Source organism: Xyrauchen texanus, chromosome 13 (assembly GCF_025860055.1).
Source record: "Xyrauchen texanus isolate HMW12.3.18 chromosome 13, RBS_HiC_50CHRs, whole genome shotgun sequence".
Classification (NCBI taxonomy): Eukaryota; Metazoa; Chordata; class Actinopteri; order Cypriniformes; family Catostomidae; genus Xyrauchen; species Xyrauchen texanus.
In genome coordinates, this window is record NC_068288.1 from 33,583,289 (window position 1) to 33,608,125 (window position 24,837).

A 24,837-nucleotide genomic window follows, 5' to 3' on the forward strand; every position below is an offset into this window, starting at 1 on the left:
CAGCGTTTAGGAAAACTGCGGCCACCTTTCCTTCAACTTCACCCGAACGAGGTACAAACCAGCATACATCGACATTTAGATGTTTTGCCAAGCGATTGTGTTTTATTAAATATTTATCTTATCTGCAGAGCGAGAGCATCGCGCGCCCTGAGGAACCCGCCCCTAGGTTAGAAAAACTGCCATGAGAAACTTATAAAGGATAGATTAATAAAAGAAAAGAAAAAATACAAATTTAGCGAGGAAGACAGAAGTGTGTTAGATGCCCCGTCTCGATATATTGTAACTATTTAGCACAGAACAATGTTACGAAAATGTAAAGAAGTCTTCATGGGTCTGGTGCCGTTAGTTTAAGCGCGTTTAGGGCACTGCTCTGCGTTTCATAAAATACGTTTGCTAGATTCACGTGAGGATTCAAGGTTATGTCTTATTCACAATTCAGGAACAGTCTAATTTATGTATGTCTTGGGATTTTATTTCCCTTCCACAAAACATTTAAGTAAACAGAGTTTATTTTACAGGTTACAGCAGAATCAGGCAAATTTTCTGCAATTAGCTTTTGTGTGTAACAGGTATTTTGCTGGAGAAAATTATTCGCATGCAATCTCTCTCTCTCTCTCTCTCTCTCTCTCTCTCTCTCGCTCTCTCTCTCTCTCTCTCTTTTTTTAAAAATTTTCAATTTGTAGAACATGCTCGTGTTTACATAAAATATTGCCAAAGCATTAATACACACAAAGCAGATAATGACAAGACAAATAATAATAATAATAAAACAGTAACAGATAACAATACAAATATAATTAAAATAAAGTGCCAGGTAATTAATAAAATACAGTAATTAATAATTATAATAACAATATTCACTATACAATATAAAATAAAATAAGCATTTGACAAGACATTATGAACATAAGAAAAAAATACTGTAACCGAAGTACACTAAGGCAGTAATTGGTTTCTGAGGGTGTGCAGCTCAAAAATGAATATAGCTGCAAATGATGCATGATTGTCCTCCCCCAGTAACACCTGCATTTGATCTGTTTCTGCTGAACTGGAAATCTCTCTCTCTCTCTCTCTCTCTCTCTCTCTCTCTCTCTCTCTCTGTGTGCATATTTTCGTTTTGGTTGGCTAATCATTTATTAATCAAATCTAGTAGAGTAACGGATGGATGGTGTTACTGTACAAGGTCTTAAAACGTTATGTGGAACTGTTACAAATGTTGCCTGCTCCCAAATCAGTTAAAGGTGCATCATGACCACTCACATGAACTGAAGACTCCAGTCATGTCCATACTTATATAAAAGCTGTTTGAATCTACATGGAGTGGGTCCCCTTATGGGGGCTGCTTTGTTATGATCACATGACCAGCTGAATACTACTTGCTTTATCTTGGACACAAAAACTAAGACATTTATGTATTTGTTTCATCTATTTTTTATTCATTCACATATTCATTCAATATTTTTGAATTTGAAATTGTGAATTTGACATGTGAATGTGTTCTTTTGCATTTTGAATAGAGGCCTTACCATCTTGTAATTTTCCATCTTTTGGTTATTGAAATTCATACTTAGATTTTAGGATGAACAGAATTTGCAAGGATAACTGGGAACTATAGTTTATAAGTGTCTATTTAGGAATCTTTCAGTTATTAGCTTTCTTAAAATAAAAACAGAGAAGCTATCGTAAAAATAAAAGTATAATAGAATGAATGTCCTGCAATCAGTTTTGGAGTTTTCAAACAGCAAACAAGCTTGTTTTTCTTGGTCCTATAACAGGTTTCCCATGATTGATTTTTTTTCTCTCCCAGATGACTTGTTTATTTTAGGCTCATGGGGAGAGCCACTTGTGGTTTTCTGCCAATGATGTTGTCTTTGAGGACATCAAATTAGTTTTGATGTTAAATTTCCTTCTTTGTCTACATGTGGAAACATTAATTTTAAAGAGCTTTGTGCTTCACACTTTAAAACATTTATTTAAGTCTATTAAAAAACTTTATTTATGATTAAGGCTCCTGTAAGGCTGTTACTTTTTGATAATAACGTAACTTTTTGACCTCTGACCTCTGCAGGTGGTGGAGTGGTTGCCATGGTGGACAAAATGTCAAGCTTCCTGCACACTGGGGACGTGTGCTCCCTGTATGCTGAAGGCTCAACCAGTGGCTTCATAAGCACACTTGGGTGAGTTCATTCACAATTGTAAAATTCTTTGAAATCACTTGTTCAAAATATTTACTGTTTTGTCGAATGCTGTGCAGATATATTATATTCACAGAGGGTTCATACATTTGTTTCAAAAGTAATTATAACGGGTAATAAAAAATTAACAAGCTGAATAAATAACCCGCTCTTTCACTCACTTGTTAGAACACATGTATGGCCCCACTGATTGAAAAAGACATCTTTAGGACTTTATCAATTAATACTTCAACATTAACCTCCCAGTGTTTTCTCCTGACTAAGAGGACTGAAGGATATTTGATAATCGAGAAGACTGTAATTCTGCTAACTAGCTGTCAGCAGTTTAACTCTCAATGTGTTTCTGTGTATGTGTCCATATTTATGGCTGACTGGTTGTGGAATTTGGATTAGGTCCAGTAAGCTCCTGCATTGGTCCAAAAAAGGCTAAATCTAAGTGCACATATACAAATGGACACAATTATTTACTCTCTCAAATACACTCAGACAAACACACATGGAGGGAGATTTACTCAGTTACACTCTTGTTTGTTTTAAACAGGTTGGTTGATGACCGATGTGTTGTCCAACCAGACTCAGGGGATCTGAATAACCCACCAAAGAAGTTTAGGGGTAAGGAGTGTGTGTGTGTGTGTGTGTGTGTGTGTGTGTGTGTGTGTGTGTGTGAGCGTGTATTTATCACTTTGTGGGGACCAAATGTCCCCATAAGGATAGTAAAACCCGAAATTTTTGACCTTGTGGGGACATTTTGTCGGTCCCCATGAGGAAAACAGCTTATAAATCATACTAAATTATGTTTTTTGAAAATGTAAAAATGCAGAAAGTTTTCTGTGAGGGTTAGGTTTAGGGGTAGGGTTAGGTTTAGGGGATAGAATATAAAGTTTGTACAGTATAAAAACCATTATGTCTATGGAAAGTCCCCATAAAACATGGAAACACAACATGTGTGTGTGTGTGTGTGTGTGTGTGTGTGTGTGTGTGTGTGTGTGTGGGAAGCTGGTTTATTTTCAGTTAAAACAGGACATTCTGTTAATTATGCTGGACTGTGAAGTCAAAGGTCATATTTACCCAGGAGAAAAGTGTTGTCATTTTCATGAAGACCATTTAATTTAGCAAGCCAGTCTTTGAATTATTATACCATTGTATTGTAACACTAGTTATTATTACTGTCAAACAAATATTTAACCTTATAATTCCCTGGGAAGAACAGTCTGATCTCATTTCTGTGGACATTTACTTTACTGTGGAAATTGTTAGCAACACACATCCAGTTTAGTGTTTCAAAAGTACTGGTACTTAAGTACCAAGTCGACACTAAAATAAAAAAGATATAACGATACCAGTGTTTCTGCAATACCGGAAGTACTGAGCACCTACTCCATCCAGTACCAGCATGCTGTATGACTGACAGACAACTGCTTTAAAATGCTAATTTTGAGACAAATAATCAAATTAAAATCATGGTTTGTCCTAGTATGATTTATTTATTTATTTTTATTTTCTCCCCTTTTTCGCCCCAATTTGTAATGCCCAATTCCCAGTGCACTCTAAGTCCTCCTGGTGGTGTAGTGACTCGCCTCAATCTGGGTTGTCTTTATTTTGCTGAGCTACTCAGGCCCTCCTTGTTTTCACTTGTTAAAAGATTTAAGAATTAATTGATTAGACACCATTTTAATGATTAAAATAAATTAACCTCTAAAACATGGAGTTCTGGAAAATAATAATATTAATAAAAAGAAAATTTTTTTTTGATAAAGAATAAAACAGATTTCTAATTAAAAATACTTAAGCAATGCATCCTTGATTGAAAAACACTTTTAATTTATTATTTACAGTGAATTGTAACTTTTTAAATAGGCTAAATGGGTGTGTTCAAAAGCAAATGGTCATATTAGCATATTTATGCTGTGGTACCGAAATTGGTATCGAGAACTGTGAAATTTCACTTGTATCGGTACCGACTACTGCAATTTTGACGTGACAATTACCGTGACAACACTAATTTAATTGGTAAAGGGATTTGATTAAGGATCATGCTTAAAAAACTGAACAAGATTTTGTATGGTTGATGCTAACTGACCTGTAAACTCACAATGCATCTGCTGGTGACACTGAAAAGCGAAGTCAAGTGTAGGAGTGTGTGTGTCTGTATGTGTGTGTGTCATACATCTGTGCCTATGTTCAGGTCAGTCCAAATCAGATTTTTTCTGTATCCGATCTGAATCCGATCTTCATGATTGACTGTTCGCACTGTATATTGCGACTAATCTGATCTAATTTGTGTGTCCTGTGGCTTCATTTTCGTTATCTGCATTGGGCAGGGCAATATGTAAAAAATATTTTTGCGATAATTGCCTTAAAAATACTGCGATATTGCGATATCCGATTACATCGTCCACCCCCCTGCCGAGGGTCTGTGATTTTTTGCCTCTGAACAAACAGCGAATCAGACACAAGCATTGACGGCTTTTCTTTTGTCTGTTCTTAAAAATATAATAAAGTGTGTTTCTTCAAATGCATGTCTTTATGACTAACAGCATTTCTTGTCTGTGTCACTCTGAGACAGGTCGCCCACCTGTTGCAGGTAGATGAGTAAAATTACCCACACATAAAATACATTTGGATTGCGGACTGGATTCAACCTCGTCGCATTTGGTGGGTGGTGTGTGCTAGTTTCACACCCTGGCCACTGTTATATATTTGGCGGCTTCCCAGATCCATGGTTTTGCCATTTCCCGATATTGTCGATCACCATTTGTTCACAATTGGTATCAGGATTTTTGCAAGACATCGTCGATATGAAACAACCTGACTGTCGAACTTCATAATATGTCTAGGAAGATTCCATTAATAAAATTCTAAGCCCGACCTACACTCCACCACCACACAGCTTATTTCAGCCACCATTGCCAGCATGTTTCCTAGAACAATGTGTGACTTATAATGTGTCTTTACATAATATGAAAAAGTGACATATGGCAGAAAGCCACTTAAGATCTGATCAGAGCGGTCAGAATGAATGGATTTCCAGAAGTGTGATTTGAATAGGATTACCACATATGAATGTAGCTTCGAACAGGTTTGTACAAATCGTATTTCATGTGATTTTTTTGCCGGTCAGACTTGCTAAATATGATGGGATTCCAATCGGATATGCACTAGGGTTAAAATGATTAGTCAACATTATCAACAACGTCGACAATAAAACATTGCTGACGGAAATTTCCGTTGTCGAATAGTCGTTTGATGTAATTTAACGTAACATGTGATCATATGAAACTTAGGGCTGAAACGATTAGTTGACATTATCGACAATGTCGACAATAAAAAATTGTCAACAAAAATTTTAGTTGCCGAATAGTCATCTTATTTCATTTAACACAACATGAGATCTTTTGAAATGCTAATGAAGATGCGGGAGAGCAGCACTTGATTGAGGAGAGGAAGAAAGAACAGCTCACAGTTCAGACGCACTCCAAACTTTCCAAACAGACTAAGTTGATGTAGATCGCAAATAATATGATGTAGATAATCAGCCGAGTAGAGGGATATAGCAGAGCCAGATGTGGCAGTTCTAGAGAGAGAGAGCCACATGAAGCTGCCTTGTGTGTTTATATTTGTGTCTTTTAAGTTTTCATTAAACATTATTTTGACTGTTCAGCTGGTTCCCGCCTCCTCCTTGCCCATTTTGACCTTGTTACACACTCCTTTGGGACAGTGTTGTGGAAGAATCTTCATGTTCTTGTGCTTATGCCTGCCATTGGTTGGAGTTTGTTTTGTGGAGTATTTCCTGCAGGACATTGGAGTGATTAGGTAATTAGTTGCACTCATGTAACAACCGGCTCACTGAACATTCATTTGACTGCCTGAGGAAACTGGACAGCTTTTTCTTTTTTTTGGTGCTGGTTCCGCTAGCAACTGTAGCATGTTTTGTGGAGCAACACAACTTCGGTACAGTTATGTGGATGAATCTACACGTTCTTTGTGTTTATCCCGCATATTGGCTGGAGTTTGTTTTATACATTTCTTGTTATGTAATTCTGTCTCACAAAATTTTTAGAGAAATACCGGACTTGAGCAATCCGATAACCCATTGCAAATCCTTTCTATCAAACTAATCGGAGAAGTTACGTTACACCCCTTTATCTCGCATTTGCACTCGTATGGACAAAAGTGTCCATAGTGTGTAATTCAGATATTTATGTAAATGTTACTTTGAGCATATGGCTGAACCCAAATTATGTATTACTAAATCCCCTTTCTGCTGGTCAGAGGGGATTGTGAGGGAGGTTAATATGCACGGTGACCTATATGAGAGTGGAGTGTTGCGATCCTTTGAAAATTTGGTTCAAAATTTTGGGATTCCCAAATCTCCCTGTTGGGCACTCGGGTTACGTTTTGCCCCAGAATCTGTGTTTTGGGCGATGTGGGGGATAAACACATAAGAAGTTGGCTTCTGACCAGTGTTATTATAGGTAGACAGCTTATCTTAATGGGATGGAGGTTGGCTGGTTTCGAAAGTGGTGCGTGGAGATGGGAAGGGTGGCAGATTTCGAGGAGGTGTCATGTAGAAGGCAGGGGATCAGCAATTAATTTGATGGGAAATGGGGCAGTTATTTGGCATTTTTGGGGGACTCTCTGGGAGGGACTGTGAAGGGAGAGGTGAGGTTTTAGATGTGAATGATTATTATATATTTTTTTGTTTGTTTTATAATTTTTTGTGTGTATGTACTTATGTGTTACCACAGGGATGTTCGTTGGGGGATGGGGTGGGGTTGTTTGATTGGGGAGGGGGAGGGTTAGTAGTGGGAGTTAAATGTTGATTCATTGTACATATATTTTGTTTTTGTCACCAATAAATCAATAAAAATATTAATCATAAAAACAAATTATACAAAATAAGTAAATACAGAAGCGCTCTCATTGTGAAATAAAGCGGAGCCGGAGCTGCCGTTTCGCTCAAGCAAAACTTGCATATCGAGCGTCTTTGAAGGAAACACCCCGGCATTATATCTTTGATGCATCCTTTATTTAAGTGAAGTGTCCCGATCTAAGGGGGAGAGATTGAAACTGCATCCGGGCTGATGCACAATCTGTCACATGGTTGCTCTTTCCTCAAGCGCCTGCTTGCTGCAGATAGAATATAATGTGATTGCGAGATGTATTGGATCATAATATATGTGTCACTGTACGTTTTGTTTTGTGAAGAAAATCACCAATATGCAGCTTTATTTATAAGAGTTTTTTGTGTGTGTGAGTTAAAGATGTATTGAAGTGAATAAAGTTAGATATGTGGTTTTTTGGCTTGTTTTCCAATATAAATATATATTAAAACAATTACATTTACATTAGGAGCTATACTGCCGAAGCAAATATTGTTATCTGAGAATGTTGAATATAATATAAAAAATTATAATATTTTAAAATATCTAAAAATCCTTAAAAAAGATGCATTCACCAGAGAAGCTAGATATTTAGACTTGCTTCTAGAGAATAGATCTTGAATATAAGTATATTTTGTCTTTACTGCACTTGCAGAAGTATAACAAAGTGAAAAAAATACTCTTATATTCAAGATACATTCTCTTAAAGCAAGTCTAAATATCTTATATGTTGCTTCTAAAGTAAATGTATCTTGTTTTAAGGATTGTCAGACAATTGAAAATGGAAAACAAGTGAATGTCATTTAGAAGTGTTTTTAAAAGATGATTTTGTCCTCTTTAAGCACATTTAATACAACCTTTTAACTATCGGCACAAGCTGAATAATCGGTTAAAAGGTAATGATTAATCATTGCAATTATCGCCCAAATAGGCAAATAATCATTCTAATAATCGTAAGATTAGATGAATAGCAAAATAATCATTAGTTGCAGCCCTAATATGCACACAAATCGGATTTGGTTTGACAGTCTGAACATAGCTTATGTGTATGTTTCATCACTAGTCTTGGTCACTAAATTTTAAAGGGATAGTTAACCCAAAAAATTTGCTTACTCTCATGTTGTTGTAAACATATTCCAAAGGCTCATGTTGTTGACATTCATTCTTACATGGCACACAAAAGGAGTGATTTTAAAGAATGTTAACGCAGCTCTTTTCCATGGAACGAAAGGACAACATTTCTAAGACTGAATTTATTTTATTTATTTATGAAGTCATTTTTTGAAATGACTATTCCTTTAATCGTATGTAGTTTAATGTTATCCTCTCACTTTAAGTCATATTTATCTCTGTAACTCAATCCTTCTGTCAATAAACGTGCAGAAAAATGTTATTCTGCAAAGTGTGTCCATGTCTGTGTGTGATAAAGGGAGGGAGGGAGAGAGAGATAATTGTCTGATGGTCAGTGGGCCCCAGTTGAGAGGAATGCATACTATTTCCTTCAAGTATAAACACACGCCATAGCAAAATGGAAGCACGTGATTGTCCTTTTTCTGTTGTTATAATTTGTTTTATTTGTTTGTTTGTGTATGTGTGTGTGTATATGTGTCAGAAATATGTTTATTAAATGTATGTTTCAACAATTCCACAAAAAAAGTAATAGGCCTACTACTTCTTTAATTTCTGAGGAGTGAAAGAACGAGATAATATTAAAACAATTAGTAGGGGGGGCCTTGGTAGCTCAGCGATTATTGACGCTGACTAGCACCCCTGGAGTCGCAAGTTTGAATCCAGGGTGTGCTGAGTGACTCCAGCCAGTTCTCCTAAGCAACCAAATTGGCCCAGCTGCTAGGGAGGGTAGAGTCACATGGGGTAACCTCCTCATGGCTGCTATAATGTGGTTCGCTCTCAGTGGAGCATGTGGTGAGTTGTGTGTGGATGTTGTGGTGGATGGCGTGAAACCTCCACATGCGCTATGTCTTGGTAACTCTTAACTCTGATTTGTCCATCAGATATTCAGATGGCATGTGAAAGCATATGTTTAAATGTGTGTGTGTGTGTGTGTGTGTGAGTCCTACATTCCTCTAGTGACCCCAAAGCTTTTTGGTGTTTTATCAGCACAATCTCCAGAAACTAGAAACAGAGAACAGACCCCCCTTTTTTTTTTTTTTATCTGTTTCTCTCTTTTTTTTGACTCCCCCTCTCTCCTTATTTGGTAATGCTGGAGTTCTGCTGGAAAGAAGTACATTTTCACTTTCCTCTCTGAATGCTTTTATTGTCAGTTTTGTCTAGAAAGTCTATGTGAGTATGTCATTTGGTTGCGTTTGATTTTACTCCCATATTTATATTTAGGCAGAGCCTATTTGCACTAAGTGTAATTAGCAATATATGCTATTCACACTAAGTGCAAATAGAGATACTATTTACACTATGTGCAAATAACAACAGATGCTATTTACATTAAGTGTAAAAAGCAAAAAAAAAGCATCTTCTTTGCACTTAGTTCAAAGAGCATTAGAATTAGATTACTTACAGTATAGGGGCATCCCTGCAGCATTTGTATAGTTTATTTGGAGTCCCACAGATACCCTACGCCAACCCCTACCCCTAAACCTAACCATACCTTAAATAAAATTACCATGGTTTTACAACAGTAACCATAGGATAACTATGGTATTTTTCAAGTAAAATCATTGTAACCACAAAATTAACATGGTTAATATATTAACAACACATTATTGTAGTAACACCATTGTTAACTGCATCAAAACTATAGTTTCCACAAAAAAAACATAGTTACTATAATATTACTACATTAAAACCATGGTTAATTTTATTCAGATCAAACCTCTCTCAACTCCCTAACCTTCATTGTAGCCAAATCACTTTATTATTATAATATTTGGTATTATAGGAAATATTAAGAGTGGAGACATGGGAAAAAGGATGACAAAAGGCGGAATTCGAATCTGGATCATCTGCATGAAAAAACACATTCACACCATAGTAACACCATGAGCCACTACAGCGTCACATAGGGGCACAGTTTGTCGTAAACTCTTTTGTTTCCACCAGACTATTGGAGTGTAAATAGTTCTTGGTACTCTTAACCCACTAAATGTCTAAAACGTTAACCAGTTCACCTGTAGCCTCTGCCAACAAGATGGGATATTTGAACTTAATATAAATAGAAACTCCATTATATTTATTGTGCATTATTTTTGGGGGGGGATATTAAATTTATATTTGTATTGCAGCTGAATGTGCAGAGACAACTTCAAGTAAACCATTTGTAGGTTGACACGCTATCCAAACATTGCTCTGTTTGTTTGAGCTTACCGCCGGACTGACAAAATTGCTTGAGTTTGGGGCTGGACTATCTGTTTTGCCAAACAATGGAAAATGAGTAGGTAACCTGTTTGAAAACAATCATCATTTTAATGATGAGTTAATTACTTTAAGGGACAATATCGAGAGGCTTTTTTTTCAATAGAAAATGTTTATAATGCTTTTTATTGAATCTTATATGAGAGACTATGTCTAATCCCTTTTTTGTTACAGTTAAAGACACTCACAGTTTACAAACTGATTTTCGTACTTCCTTACCATTTATGATCACACTGTCATCTTGATCTTTAGCAGCATTTGTGTGAGTGTTAAACACTTGTGTGATTGTGTATGTACATGGTTGCAACAGTAATGATGAGTGATGCTTGTATTTTGTTTGTCTGTGCTTGGATGAAATGTCTGTTCTCTCTCTCTCTCACACTCTCTCTCTCCGTAGACTGTCTGTTCAGACTGTGTCCCATGAACAGATACTCGGCACAAAAACAGTTCTGGAAAGCTGCCAAACCTGGAGGAACCAGCACTACAGACACAGTTCTGCTCAACAAGCTCCATGTAAGTGTGGGTTTGTGTGTTTGAATGTGTGTTCACCACTGACTGCCCCTTACATCCATGGACAACAGTGGCTAAGCTGGTTGAAGCCGACAGGTGGTTGGACACAAACATGCACCTTGTATATACATAGAATGAAGAAAAGTTACTGAAAACTCAAAAACAAACAGACATGCTCGTAAATTAAGCAGATTCTGGAGAATGCTTTGTGGGCCATCTGAACAACGTTAAAAGCGTGTCATTAAGAAGAGCAAAATGTGTTTTTTGCTCAACAGATTCAGTTAACAAACATCCTCTTGTTTGGAAGACAGTTCATTGCCTTGTATATTTATCAATGTCTTTAATGCTCCCCCCAAGATTTAGTGAGGGTTAAACTGTCTTTTCAAGACCTGCTGTTGTGCAGCAGCCAGTGCACGTGCTCCTGCAATGTAGAGCCATGATGCTCATATGGGTGATTCAGGTTCATGTCTGGTATGCAGTGTGTCTTCATCCCTCTCTTTCTCTCATTGCTTTATTTAGCATGCTGCTGAATTAGAGAAAAAACAAAATGAATCAGAGAACAAAAAGCTTCTAGGAACAGTTATTCAGTACGGCAACGTCATCCAGGTAAATCTCTCACAAACACATTCCCAAATGTTATATTATGCATTTTAGTTGTCTGTAGATATACAGAACAATTAGGTGCCCTTTAAAGGAATGTTCCAGGTTCAAAACAAAACTAGCTCAATTAATAGCATTTGTGGCATGATGTTTATTACCACAAAAAAAGTTTTTTAACTCATCCTTTGATTATAAAAAAAAAGAAGTAAAAATTGCAATTGAAGTAAGGCACTTACAAAAGCAGTTAATGGGGCCCATCCATAAACATTCAAATATGTACTCTTCCCAAAGTATAGCCACAAAACATAAACACATTATACATGATTATAGTGTGAGAAAATCTCTAACGTAAAACACAGCAATGTCGATATATCCCTGATTTTATCACACTAAAGTCATGTTAATATTTACTACTTATAACTTTTGACGTTTGAAATGGTGTGTATTTGAATGGATATGGGCCTCTTCTACTGTAAGTGCCTTACAGTAACTGTACAGTAATTATTCCTTTTTCTTTTTAATCTAGGGAATTTAATAAACATTATGGCAAAAATGCTTTTAATTGAGAATAAATAGTTTTGAACCTGGAACATTAATTTAATTTAGAAATGCTGATTAATTAGGTCTCGACTTGGGTTGAAATAAATAACACCAACTTAAAATGGTGTGTTTGTGTGCACACATACCTGCAGCTTCTTCATATAAAGAGTAATAAGTATCTGACAGTGAATAAGCGTTTGCCGGCTCTACTGGAGAAGAATGCCATGCGTGTGACTCTGGATGCTGCTGGGAATGAAGGCTCTTGGTTTTACATACAACCTTTCTACAAGCTCCGCTCGATAGGTGACAATGTGAGTATTTCTATCACCACTCTGTGGTATATTAAGAAGAGTGGAAACATTTATCTTTCAGTGTTCTATGACAAACAGATTGTGGCATGGTATAATGTGACAACAGGACAATTTCTTCACAACATCTGATCCTTAGTTATAAACTTAATTTTATGATGTAAAGACTTTACTTAAATACATAAAAGAATGTTGTGGGCATGCATGGAGCTGTATTGTTTTGATTAATTTGCAGGCCTCTGCTGCTTATTTGACCCATATATTTAACCAGGATAATGCTAGAGGTCTACTACTATGGTTTACGTATGTTTGTTTGTATGTGTCAGGTGGTTATTGGAGATAAGGTTGTGTTAAACCCAGTAAATGCTGGACAGCCGCTTCACGCTAGTGGCCATCTTCTAGTGGATAATCCTGGATGCAATGAAGTAAAACGCACTCACACAAGCACAAACACAAATGCAGTGGCCTCAAAACTTACAGTATTTGGACACTTTTGCAAACTTAAAAAATGTCTGAATGGGATTGCATTAGAGAACATAATAGCAAACTGAGTGGCATTAATTTTAAAGAAAGTTAGCACAGGCACACTTTTCAAGTTAAACATTTCACAAAACGAAATTAAGAAATTCTAAAACAATTGATATACTGTTAAAAATTTAAATACAAATCATTTAACACTTTCTGGTTGTCGAATTAGTGGAACATGTCCATAGTTAATGTGAAGAAACTACACTTCGGTTACTCTGCTATGGCACCTGTATGGTATAACTTGAGGGGAACTGACTTCATACATCCACAAACAAATGACCTTGAGACCAGTCCATTGAAGTCAGGTTAGTAAGAGTAAAGGTCTAACATCACTGGTTTACAGATTGCCATGTTTTGTTATCTATGCAATGAAATTTATGCATTTATAAGCGTAGTTTAAGTGTCCAAATAGTTTTTGGGGTGACAAGTTGTATACAGAAGTATACAGTGGAAATATTGCCACATCTCTCTTTTGCTTGTCTGTTTTGATCTCTCTCTCTCTCTCTCTCTCTCTCTCTCTCTCTCTCTCTCTCTTTCTTTCTCTTCTGTAACAAACAGGTGAATTCAGTGAACTGCACCACCAGTTGGAAAATTGTTCTCTTCATGAAATGGAGTGACAACCAGGAGGTTGTCTTGAAAGGAGTATGTTTCATACACATAAATAATCAATGAACAGAATAAAAAAAAATATTTTTGTTTATATTTACATTTTTAAATCCCACCTCAAGGATTTTTTTTTTGTATTGAAGGAATTGTTTACTCAAAAATGAAAATTCTATTTCTCATTTACTCACCCTCATGCCATCCCAGATCGATTTTCTTGAAAGATTTTTGGAGGAATATCTCAGCTCTGTAGGTCCATACAATGCAAGTGAATGGTGACCAAAACGTTGAAGTTCTAAAAGCACATAAAGGCAGCATAAACGTAATCCATATAACTCGAGCGGTCCAATCAAATGTACATCTTGCATTGCAGTCTCTAGGCACCATCATGATTTCAAGCTTGATTACACTTCCTAATGAGTGGCAAATTCGCATAGAACTAGATGGTGCTAGGAAGTGTTATTGAGCTTGAAATCATGATCGCCATGGAGATGGCTGATGTCAAGATTTCTATTGAAAAAGAAGTTCGATTTTGGTCTGTTCTTCCCTAAAACCGATTGGATTTCTTCAGAAGACATGGATTAAACCACTAGAGGCATATGGATTACTTTTGTGCTGCCGTTATGTGCTTTTTGGAGCTTCAAATTTTTGGTCACCATGTACTTGCATTGTGTGGACTTAAAGAGCTGAGATTTCCTTCTAAAAATCATTGTGTTTGGCAGGAGAAAGAAAGGCATTCACTTCTGGTATGGCACGAGGGTGAGTAAATTATCAAAAAAATATATATTTTTAAGACCGTTGTGGCTTTTGTCATAAATATTTCTGATCCTTAAACAAAAGTATGTGTGTTATCAGGGCGATGTGGTCAGGCTATTTCATGCCGAGCAAGAGAAGTTTTTAACGTGCGATGAACACAGAAAAAAGCAGTATGTGTTCTTGCGTACCACTGGGCGCCAGTCTGCAACATCTGCTACCAGCAGCAAAGCACTCTGGGAGGTAGAGGTAAGTGTAGGACTTATTATTGCTTGTGAGAGCGAGAGAGACTTTTTTTTACTTTGAGAAACATGTGAAGGTGAGTCTGATTATATTAGTTTGGGAACCTAAACATATGTTTGTGTGCTTTGCAGGTAGTTCAGCATGATCCGTGCAGAGGTGGGGCGGGCTACTGGAACAGCCTCTTTAGATTCAAACACTTGGCGACAGGCCATTACCTTGCTGCAGAGGTTAGAATGCTATGTTACCCAGAATAAGAGTTTCCAAACTTACATAAACACACCTGCGCTTTTAAAAATAGTTCTGAGTGTGATGTTAGCAGTAGTAGTCAGAGTAGAAAACAGGCAACATGTTTATCTAATTTTTCTCAACTTATTGTGATCAGGTAAATCCAGACTATGAAGAAGAATGCATGGAGTCACATTCCTCTGTGAGTGTGTGCTTGAGAGACTGTGTGTGCCCATAGTAAAGCAAAATCACCCAAATCGCTTCAAAACTCTCAATTTTTCCTTTTGGACATCAATGAGATTAAATAATAGAGCAAATGGATGCTTTTGCAGAAGTATTCTGCTGTTCAAGAAAAAGACCCCAGCAATCTCTGTCTTCTCTAGAGTTTCAGAAGAGATCTCGATAGTTCTCAACAATCATGACACCAAAGCCTGCAATCAAAAGTCAGAGATTTCAATATGAGCTCAACTATTTCTCATTTAACTATTACCGCATTATCTTGGATTTATCAGAAGCCTGTATTTTTAATAGAAACATCTAAGACAAAGTTGATATTTAGATTAAACAACTGAGAACTAGATTAAGTGTTTTAGCTGAGCTATAAAAGAGCATCTTTTGAGTAGTAACAATGTTCTTTGCGTGTGTGTCTGTGTTTTTCCTTCATACAAGCTTCTTATTTCATAAGTGAGCAAATTGAGGGTCTCTTTTGAACTCACATCATTTACAACAAAACAGGCTATTATACAATTTTTAAAGAGATGGCAGACTGAGCTGTGATGTCAATGGTGATTAATGGTGATTTTACTTGCACCTCAGCTGAACTCCGAGCATGAAGTGATGCGGGCACGTGCACGGAACCCTCAGGATAAGGTTATGTACACACTAGTGTCTGTTCCTGACGGCAATGACATCTCGTCTATTTTTGAGCTCGACCCCACCACACTGAGAGGGGGAGACTCACTTGTGCCCAGGTACAGCATGATTACAACATCTTTGCTCCATGTAACATCTTCTGTTTAAGCACACTAAAATTGAATTTGTGTTTTATTTTTACCTCAGGAACTCGTATGTGAGGCTTAGGCATCTCTGCACCAATACCTGGGTACACAGCACAAACCAGCCAATAGACAAAGATGAAGAGAAACCAGTCATGCTAAGAGTGAGTTTTTGTTTGTGTGTGGCTAATTGTGTGTGGGGTTTAGAGAAATAATAAAAAACACATTTTTATGGATTAATGTATTATGTTTATTTTCCCAGACCTTTGATTTCTCCTCACTATTTCTCTTTTTTCAGATAGGAACATCTCCTCTAAAAGAAGATAAAGAGGCATTTGCCATTGTGCCTGTGTCTCCAGCTGAGGTCAGGGATCTGGATTTTGCCAATGATGCCAGTAAAGTGTTAGCTTCCATCGCAGCTAAACTTGAAAAGGGCACCATTACGCAGAATGAGAGGAGGTAGAGGTTGAATCCATCCATCATCCACCTGTCGATAATACATCTGTCTGTTCACCTTTCCATCTATCTGTCTGTCCATCATTCCTTCCATCTATCCCTCCATCCACCTGCCAATCATCCATTCATCCATCCACCTTCCAATCCGTTCATCCATCTGTCCTTCTGTCTGTCTGTCCATCCATCCACCTGTCAATCATTCATCATCCATCAATTTACATAATTCTGCCTGTCCACCTTGCCATCCACCATTCCTTCCATCCATCCATTCACCCATCCACTTGTCAATCTTCTGTCCATCCATCCATCCATGCATCCATCCATCCATCCATCCATCCATCCCACTGTCAATCATCCATCCATCCATTCATCATCCACCTGTCGATAATACATTGTCTGTTCACCTTTCCATCTATCTGTCTGTCCATCATTGCTTCCATCCATCCTGCCAGCCATCCATCCCTCCATCCACCTGTCAATCATCCCCCCATCCACCTTTCAATCATCCATTCATCATCCACCTTCCAGTCAATCCATCCATCTGTCTTTCCGATTGTCTGTCCACCTTTTCATCCATCCATCCATCCAACCATCCAGTTTCAGATAAGATAACGTCTACAGTGTTAGTGCCTATGTGTAATATTTGTGTTCTAGGACAGATCTTACAGATAACGTTTTGTTTACTTACACCTACATAAACACACTGTCTCCCCTTACTCTCACATACACAGATCAGTGACGAAGCTGCTGGAGGATCTGGTTTATTTTGTGGTGGACATTCCTAGCAGTGCTCAGGATGTGCTGGAGATCACAGTCAACAAACCCAACAGAGAGCGGCAGAAACTCATGAGAGAGCAGAACATCCTCAAACAGGCACATTTAGTCTCACTTGCTCATCTTTCACTCTTTCTCCCTTTCTAAAGTTTAATAGGTTTGAGTTTCAAACACATCTCTTTGACATTTCTTCTGAATGAACCGTTAATCCATGTTCCCTTTGCTTTGATTGGTCAGATCTTTAAGCTGTTGCAGGCCCCGTTCACTGACAGTGGAGACGGCCCTATGCTGCGATTGGAGGAGCTTGCAGATCAACGCCACGCCCCCTTTCGTCACATTTGTCGGCTCTGCTACAGAGTCCTGCGTCATTCACAGCAAGATTATAGGAAAAATCAGGTGTGGCTATGATAGATGCAAACTAAACTAGAGAACTGTCACCACATTAGACAACAAATACATTGTAAAGTATTCAGACTCATTAAAAGGGTTTACATAACATCTACCCTTTAAAACTCCCATCTTCTTACGTGTATTGTCTCTTTTTTCTGTCTTTCTTTTGCCCTTACTTTCTTTGTAGGAGTACATAGCAAAGCAGTTCCGCTTTATGCAGAAACAGATAGGATATGATGTTCTTGCTGAAGACACCATCACAGCTCTGCTGCACAACAACAGAAAGCTCCTAGAGAAACACATCACTGCTGCTGAGATAGACACATTCGTCAGTCTAGTGCGCAAGAACAGAGAGCCCAGGTGTGTCTGTGTTGTATGTGGAAATATCTGCATAAATATTCTTCATTGTTCTTGGTAATTTACATTTAAATTTATTAATTTAGTCGATGCTTTAATCCATAGCGACTTTGTAGTTGCTTTTATCCAAAGCTTCTTACAAATAAGGAATCCTACAACACAAGTGATTCATCCTAAGGAGAGTATAGCATATTAGGAAGTTACACTATTGCCTAGAAAAGAACAAGCAAGGACAAATATGTATATTCAGTGAAGGTGAATGACCTAGTGTGTTTACTGACCAATCCTGCATCTGTTTTTCTCTAGATTTCTGGACTACTTGTCAGATCTGTGTGTTTCAATGAATAAGTCCATTCCTGTCACTCAAGAGCTCATCTGTAATGCTGTGCTGGACCCAGCTAATGCAGACATTCTCATTGAAACCAAGTACAGCCCCTGTTGCATAGACTAATTTTATTATGCTTTTGCATCCTTTTTAAAGCTTGAAAGTGAATCACTAGTCACTGTATTAAAAAGATGGACCATTATACCGATATAGCATTATATATTATACTGATTTATTGTGTGTGTGTGTTTGTGACAGGCTTGTGTTGTCACGGTTCGAGGTGGCAGGAACTGTGCTAGGAGAGAGTGCAGAGGAGGAAGAGGAGGATGAAGAAGAGGTGTGGTTGTTCTGGAAGGACAGTAGAGAAGAGTTGAAGAGCAAGAGCATCAGAGAACTTGCTCAGGATGCCAAAGAGGGACATACAGAGGACCAAGAAATTATCAATTATTACAGGTTTATACACACATACATCATCAGTTTTTTGTCTTGTTTCCAGTAAAAATATCCAAACATCTTAAAAACAAAATAAATTTACTTGGAAGCAAAATTACTTAAAAAATAAATAAATCAGTTTAGTGAGGTTTATGCTTAAAACAAAAACAATAATAAAAAAATTATTTTACCCAATGGAGTAAGGAAAATAAATGTAATACAAAGGGAAAATAATTTTTCCTTACCATGTTGGCAAATCGTTTTTTTTTTTTTTATGCATAAACATGGCAAAAATACAGATGAAAAAAAAAATGTTGCATTGCAAAACATTATTTCATACATTTTTATTTATCTCTATCAGGTATCAACTGAATTTATTTGCACGAATGTGTCTGGATCGTCAGTATTTGGCCATTAACAAGATTTCAGCACAACTGGATGTGGACCTGATTTTGCGCTGCATGTCAGATGAAGATTTGCCCTTTGACCTCAGGGCCTCATTCTGCCGCATGATGCTGCACATGCACGTGGACCGTGACCCTCAGGAACAGGTCACACCTGTCAAATATGCTCGACTGTGGTCTGAAATCCCTTCACAAATTGCCATTGACGAGTAAGTGTAACTCTAGTTAAAAGTGAAATAAAGCCATGTTAGTGAGCGGCATGTTCATTAGCCAATCGTTTTTCTGTCTCTGAGCAGTTATGATAATGACGGGACATCACGTGACGAAGTGAAGGAGTGCTTCTCTCAGACAATGGAGTTTGTGGAGAATTACCTGCGGGATGTTGTGTGCCAGAATTTCCCGTTCTCTGACAAGGAGAAAAACAAGCTCACTTTTGAGGTGTGTCACCTCATTGTTGCATTCTCAAGTGTGTAATTTTTTTTTCTATTCTATTAAAATGCGTTCCTAACTGGGATGCGTCAAATAAATTGTTATTAGTCATAAACTGCTACTTTTTATTAGCATTTTTCATACTGCCCCAACTTTTTTGGAATTGGTGTTGTAATTACACACTTCAGCTTTAAGATTTACTTTCACTTTTCCCTTAATTTCAAGATTATACCACTTATTTTCCAAAATGCTTTTCCACTGTCTCTGCTATAGGTGGTGAACCTGGCGAGAAACCTGATCTATTTTGGCTTCTACAACTTCAGTGACCTATTGAGGTTGACCAAAATTCTGCTGGCCATCCTAGACTGTGTTCATATCAGCACCTCCTTCACCATCAAGCCGGACAGAGAGCCTGGAAAAGGTCAGAAACTCCACACTTTTATTCTAAATGAGGATCTCAGAGTTTTACCTAGTATAGATTTAAATTTCTAGTTTTAAGTCATGAACACATGTTTGAGATTGAGATGATTGCTAAATTTGAACATAACTATGAATTTGACAGAGAAAATGAAACTTTGTTGTCAAGTGAATAACAAATATCTGTAACAAAAGTTCTACTCTTAAAGCACCCTGACAGTCATTTTTGTGTGTGTGTCTATAGGAAGTGTGATGCGGTCCATACATGGAGTGGGAGAGCTGATGACTCAGGTGGTGTTTTCAGCTGGATTTCTGCCAGCTACAACCCACAACCCACCTGACAGAAATGAAGTTAAAGCCCAAACTGAACCTAAGAAACAAGACATACTGGTGATGGACACCAAACTGAAGATCATTGAGATCCTACAGGTGTTATAACAGCCAATATCTGAAATATGATGCCCCATAAAATTGAGTTCAAGTCAAGTCATTTTTCATTGTATAGTTCTTTTCATAATACACATAATTTCAAAGCAGCTTTACAGAAAATTAAGCTGTGATGTCTGTAATTTCTTAAGGTCATCATTGTGTAGTTTGATAAAAAATGGAATTGTAGATTATGTCTTAAAAATTGTATATATACAGTATATACAGAACATATGTTATTTGTCTTTTGACCACCAGTGAGCAAGCCAAAGGCAACTGTGGCAAGGAACACAAAGCTCCATAAGATGTGGATATATAATTTTGGGGAAACCAGGCTCAGCTGGGGGAGCCAGTTTGCGTCTGGCTAACAGCATGAATACAATGCCAATATTAGTTAACTATGTGTAGTGCAAGTCATAGTTTAAGTAAACTGAGTAGATGCAATCTCTCATTCGTCCTTTGTGTAGTTCATTCTGAATGTGCGGTTGGACTACAGGATCTCCTGCCTGCTCTGTATCTTTAAGACAGAGTTTGATGAGAGCACTTCTCAGACAGAGCCATCTGTAAACCAGGACTCTCCTGCCAGTGTACAAGGTGGGATGAGTGATTGTGTATTTGTGTCAGTATCAGCTGTTATGTGTAAAATGTTGTGTGAATACCCCTGTGTTTATTAGGTGCGCTGGATTTTGAGCACATTGAAGAGCAGGCAGAAGGGATTTTTGGAGGAAGGTAAGAGTAGAATGATGTGCTTAAGAATAGTTTGTCTGACATTTTTGTGTTTGTGTACATACAGTATGTTTATGTTTGCGTATGTAGTGAAGAGAACACTCCATTGGATCTTGATGATCATGGTGGACGGACATTTTTGAGGGTCCTGTTGCACCTGACCATGCATGACTATCCTCCGCTGGTGTCAAGAGCCCTACACCTGCTTTTCCGACACTTCAGCCAAAGGCAGGAGGTCTTACAGGCCTTCAAACAGGTATATTTATTCATCCGGTTATTTATCTGGAAATAAACACATTCATATTCACATATCCCACCATGGCATGTTGCTTTAAATTACTCTTTCAAAAAAGGTAATTTTGTGTTTTATCTCTCCAGGTTCAGCTCTTGGTGACCAGTCAGGATGTGGAGAATTACAAACAGATCAAATCAGATCTGGACCAGCTGAGGTCTATAGTAGAGAAATCAGAGCTGTGGGTGTATAAGAGACAGGGGTCAGACTCAGGGCTTGACACAGGAGAGGTCAATGCTGAAACTCACCACCAGGTCAAGACCATAAAGAACTACATTAATATCTGCACAGAATTAACCAAGATATATTTGTAATCTATCAAGCAAAAAAATATGATGGATAAACAACATGTTTTTCTCTGACAGGGAGACAAAAACTCAAATAGATCTTACAAACCCAAAGTGGAGAGCACCAGCAGCTCAAACTACAGAGTCGTGAAGGAGGTGGAGTGTGTTTTTCTATTATTAAGTTTGTTGGATTTGACAAGGAAATGTAATGTTCTTTGGAGTCAGGCCTATGTTTAAGTATGTGTGTGTGTGTGTGTGTGTTTTTGTACGTAGATCTTGCTAAGGCTGAGTAAATTGTGTGTTTTGGAGGGTATCTCTGGCAAGAAGAATAAGAAACAGCAACAACGGCTCCTCAGGAACATGGGAGCTCACAGTGTGGTGCTGGAACTCCTGCAGATCCCATATGAGAAGGTGTGTGTGAGCCTGTTTAACCTAAACTGAAGGGGTTTCTACTCAGAACAAGGAATCCACTGATCCAATACCTGGATCGGTATCTGCTCCTATACTTAAGTTAAGTTTATAGACGTATCGAGTATCGGTCCAACGAGCAAATCCAAATCCGATGCTGTTTGTTTTTATGCTCGTTACTGTCAAGCTCCAAAACTGACAGAAAAGCCATTTAAGTAGTCCATATGACTTGTGCATTTTATTCAAACCCACTTAAAGACATGCGATAGAATCACAAAAGGCTGTGCTTAATAAGTAATTATACAGTATGCATGCGCAGCACGTTAGTGTATGGCTCTTATGTATGTTTGACACACATACATAGCACGTGCAGAGCCGTGCACATTATGTGAGTGATCCAAACAAACAACATCTCAGACAGAGCCAGTTCAAGACATAAATGAATTAGGCAGTCGCCTAAGGCTCCATCGGGGGGCGCCAAAGAGGAGGCTGCCAGCACGCAAATACACCCCACCTCTAGAATGGGTGCAACAATAGGGATCTCTCCAAGGGTGCCAAAATGGACAGAAATGGCTCTGATCTTAGATGTAGTATCACACAGTGAAGTATAATTATTCTAAAAAAAACAACACAGTATTGGATTGGGATTGGTATCGGGCAAAATGCCTCCTTTCCCTGATGGAGGGAACGAGACGTTGTGTCGAAGAAGCGACACTAGGGGTCTCTTTTGAGAGCCTCACGCATCTCTGAACTTGAGAAAAGGCCAATGAGAAATTGGCAGACAGAATTTGCATGTTCCACCCCCGGACATACGGGTATAAAGGGAGGAAATGCATCTGTCCATTCAGGATTTTGTCTGAGGAGCCGAAAATGAGGTTCGGCCATAACAGTTCAGCGACGTGGCCGGGAGGACACAAGTCACATTCCCGCCATCAGGGAACGGAGGTTACAATAGTAACCTAGACGTTCCCCATCTGTCGCTCACTTCGACGTTGTGTCGAAGAAGCAACACTAGGGGTCCAATTTTAATCATACCATGCGCTGAACCATGTACGTGCGCTGCTGACACAGGTGCGGGCAGGCAGTTGCGTGCCAAAGCGACAGGCTATGTCAGACTGCACGTAAACTCCCCCAACGCCCCATAAAATCGCCATAACCTTCTGGTTCCCTACACCCTGATATGGGGGGAACAAGGCGAAGTGCCAAGCATGGGAGCAAGTCGGGCCATCTTAACGCTATCACACGCATCGGGGAAGGCGTTCTTTCCCAATTCCTATTCTTTCAGGGGGGAAAGACCCTGCAGAGACCACACCTGCCAAGGCATTGGGAGGTAAAGAGTGATGAAATACATCACATGGGATTTCAGGTCGCATGTGGAAAATGGTGCAGTGGTAGATCCTACATTATTGGGAGGGAGGAGTTGCTACAAACACGACGACCGGGGGGCAGCGAGGACTGACCAAGGGAGATGCGGGTCCACTCGCAAGGGGACCGTACCGTGGAAAATACACACAGGGGGACAAGTCCACTCGGGGGCCCGACCTGTGGAGCACCTATTCCAGTACAGAGTAGTTTGAGTACTCGTAGTGGTTCTGGTCGGGGAATTCGCGGACCAGAGGGCTAGGGAGGAGTCATCCAGGGAGCCGAGTTAGTGGGATCTCCTGGGATAAGAGCACATGATATTACCTCAGTGGAGGGAAAGGGCACTAGGTTCAAGCGGTACACCCGGTCAGTTGTTACCACGTTACCAAGTTTTACCGTCTCGGACCTGAGAGAACACGGGATGAAACCGACTCAACCCTGAGATTGTTAAATCTCATAAAGGTATTGGGTTTTGCCCAACCCGCTGCTCTGCATATGTCTGCTAAGGAGGTGCCTTTGGCCAGTACCCACGAGGATGCCACACTTCTTGTTGAGTGTGCTCGAACCCGCAAGTGGGCGGACATGGCCTGGGTGTGATAGGCCTCTGTATACTGCTATGGCGTCAACCAACCAGTGGGAAAGCCTCTGTTTGGAGACAGCGTTCCCTTTCAGCTGTCCACCAAAGCAGACAAAGAACTGCTCAGAACGTCTTAAGCTCTGTGTGTGGTCCAAATAGATATGCAAAGCACGTACCAGACACAGCAACAAAGGGGCTGGGTCTGCCTCCTCCCAGGGCAGTGTATGCAGGTTCACTACCTGGTCTCTGAAGGGAGTCATAGGAAACTTGGGCACGTAGCCTGGTTGCGGTCTTAGGGTGATGTAAATGTCTGCCGGACCGAGGTGCTGGCTCCAAAGGAGGAGATGGCGGGCGAGTTGTGACATGTGACGGGAGTGCACGCCGCCTTGGCGATTTATGTACGCTACCGTCGCGGTGCTGTCTGAACAGATCAAGACTTGCTTGCCCGGATTAGTGGGAGGAACCTCCGTAGGGCAAGAAATACAGCCAGCAACTCTAGGCAGTTGATGTGCCAACGCAGCGGGGGCCCTTTCCAGGAGCCAGTGGCTGCGTGCCCGTTGCAAATGGCGCCCCAACCCTGTTTGGAGGCATCTGAGGTGACCAGAATGCATCAGGACACCTGCTGTAAAGGGACTCCTGTTCGTAAAAACAGAGGTCTGTCCAGGGTTTGAAAGTCTGGCGGCAGGTGGGGGTAATAAACTCGGAACTTGAGTCTGGAGCCAGTGCTGAAGCGGACTCATATGCATCAGCCCCAGCGGCACGACCACCGCGGAGGACGCCATATGCTCCAGGAGCCTCTGGAAATGTTTTAGGGGAGCGCGGGGCGGAAAAACATTTTTAAAAAGACGCGTCCTGAAAAGGACGTTCAACGCCAGCTGTGTATTGCTCTTATAGAGAAATAAACTCTTTTAGGAAAATATTATCTTTTAAAAGCGCTGTCGAAGCGCCCAGGGGCAAAGCTGCACTGCTGTGCAGAGAAGGAGAAAGCCGCTGATATGCGCCGTA

General features: G+C 39.2%; 1 protein-coding gene across 1 annotated transcript in view; it reads left to right on the forward strand.

Moving 5' to 3' along the window:
- The first annotated feature begins 2,085 nt into the window (after window positions 1-2,085).
- Window positions 2,086-24,837, forward strand: part of LOC127653657 (inositol 1,4,5-trisphosphate receptor type 1-like) — a 64,521-nt gene continuing 41,769 nt past the window's right edge. Inside the window, exons 1-27 of the mRNA XM_052140427.1 lie at window positions 2,086-2,177; window positions 2,737-2,807; window positions 10,863-10,978; window positions 11,495-11,581; window positions 12,268-12,426; window positions 12,750-12,848; window positions 13,510-13,593; window positions 14,410-14,556; window positions 14,682-14,777; window positions 15,592-15,746; window positions 15,835-15,934; window positions 16,069-16,229; window positions 16,958-17,099; window positions 17,238-17,396; window positions 17,578-17,750; window positions 18,054-18,173; window positions 18,331-18,525; window positions 18,866-19,117; window positions 19,205-19,346; window positions 19,611-19,758; window positions 19,999-20,183; window positions 20,648-20,774; window positions 20,855-20,909; window positions 20,997-21,162; window positions 21,285-21,452; window positions 21,564-21,641; window positions 21,759-21,896. Coding sequence (XP_051996387.1) covers window positions 2,086-2,177; window positions 2,737-2,807; window positions 10,863-10,978; window positions 11,495-11,581; window positions 12,268-12,426; window positions 12,750-12,848; window positions 13,510-13,593; window positions 14,410-14,556; window positions 14,682-14,777; window positions 15,592-15,746; window positions 15,835-15,934; window positions 16,069-16,229; window positions 16,958-17,099; window positions 17,238-17,396; window positions 17,578-17,750; window positions 18,054-18,173; window positions 18,331-18,525; window positions 18,866-19,117; window positions 19,205-19,346; window positions 19,611-19,758; window positions 19,999-20,183; window positions 20,648-20,774; window positions 20,855-20,909; window positions 20,997-21,162; window positions 21,285-21,452; window positions 21,564-21,641; window positions 21,759-21,896 — 3,615 coding nt within the window. The remainder of the gene's footprint in view (window positions 2,178-2,736; window positions 2,808-10,862; window positions 10,979-11,494; window positions 11,582-12,267; window positions 12,427-12,749; window positions 12,849-13,509; window positions 13,594-14,409; window positions 14,557-14,681; window positions 14,778-15,591; window positions 15,747-15,834; window positions 15,935-16,068; window positions 16,230-16,957; window positions 17,100-17,237; window positions 17,397-17,577; window positions 17,751-18,053; window positions 18,174-18,330; window positions 18,526-18,865; window positions 19,118-19,204; window positions 19,347-19,610; window positions 19,759-19,998; window positions 20,184-20,647; window positions 20,775-20,854; window positions 20,910-20,996; window positions 21,163-21,284; window positions 21,453-21,563; window positions 21,642-21,758; window positions 21,897-24,837) is intronic.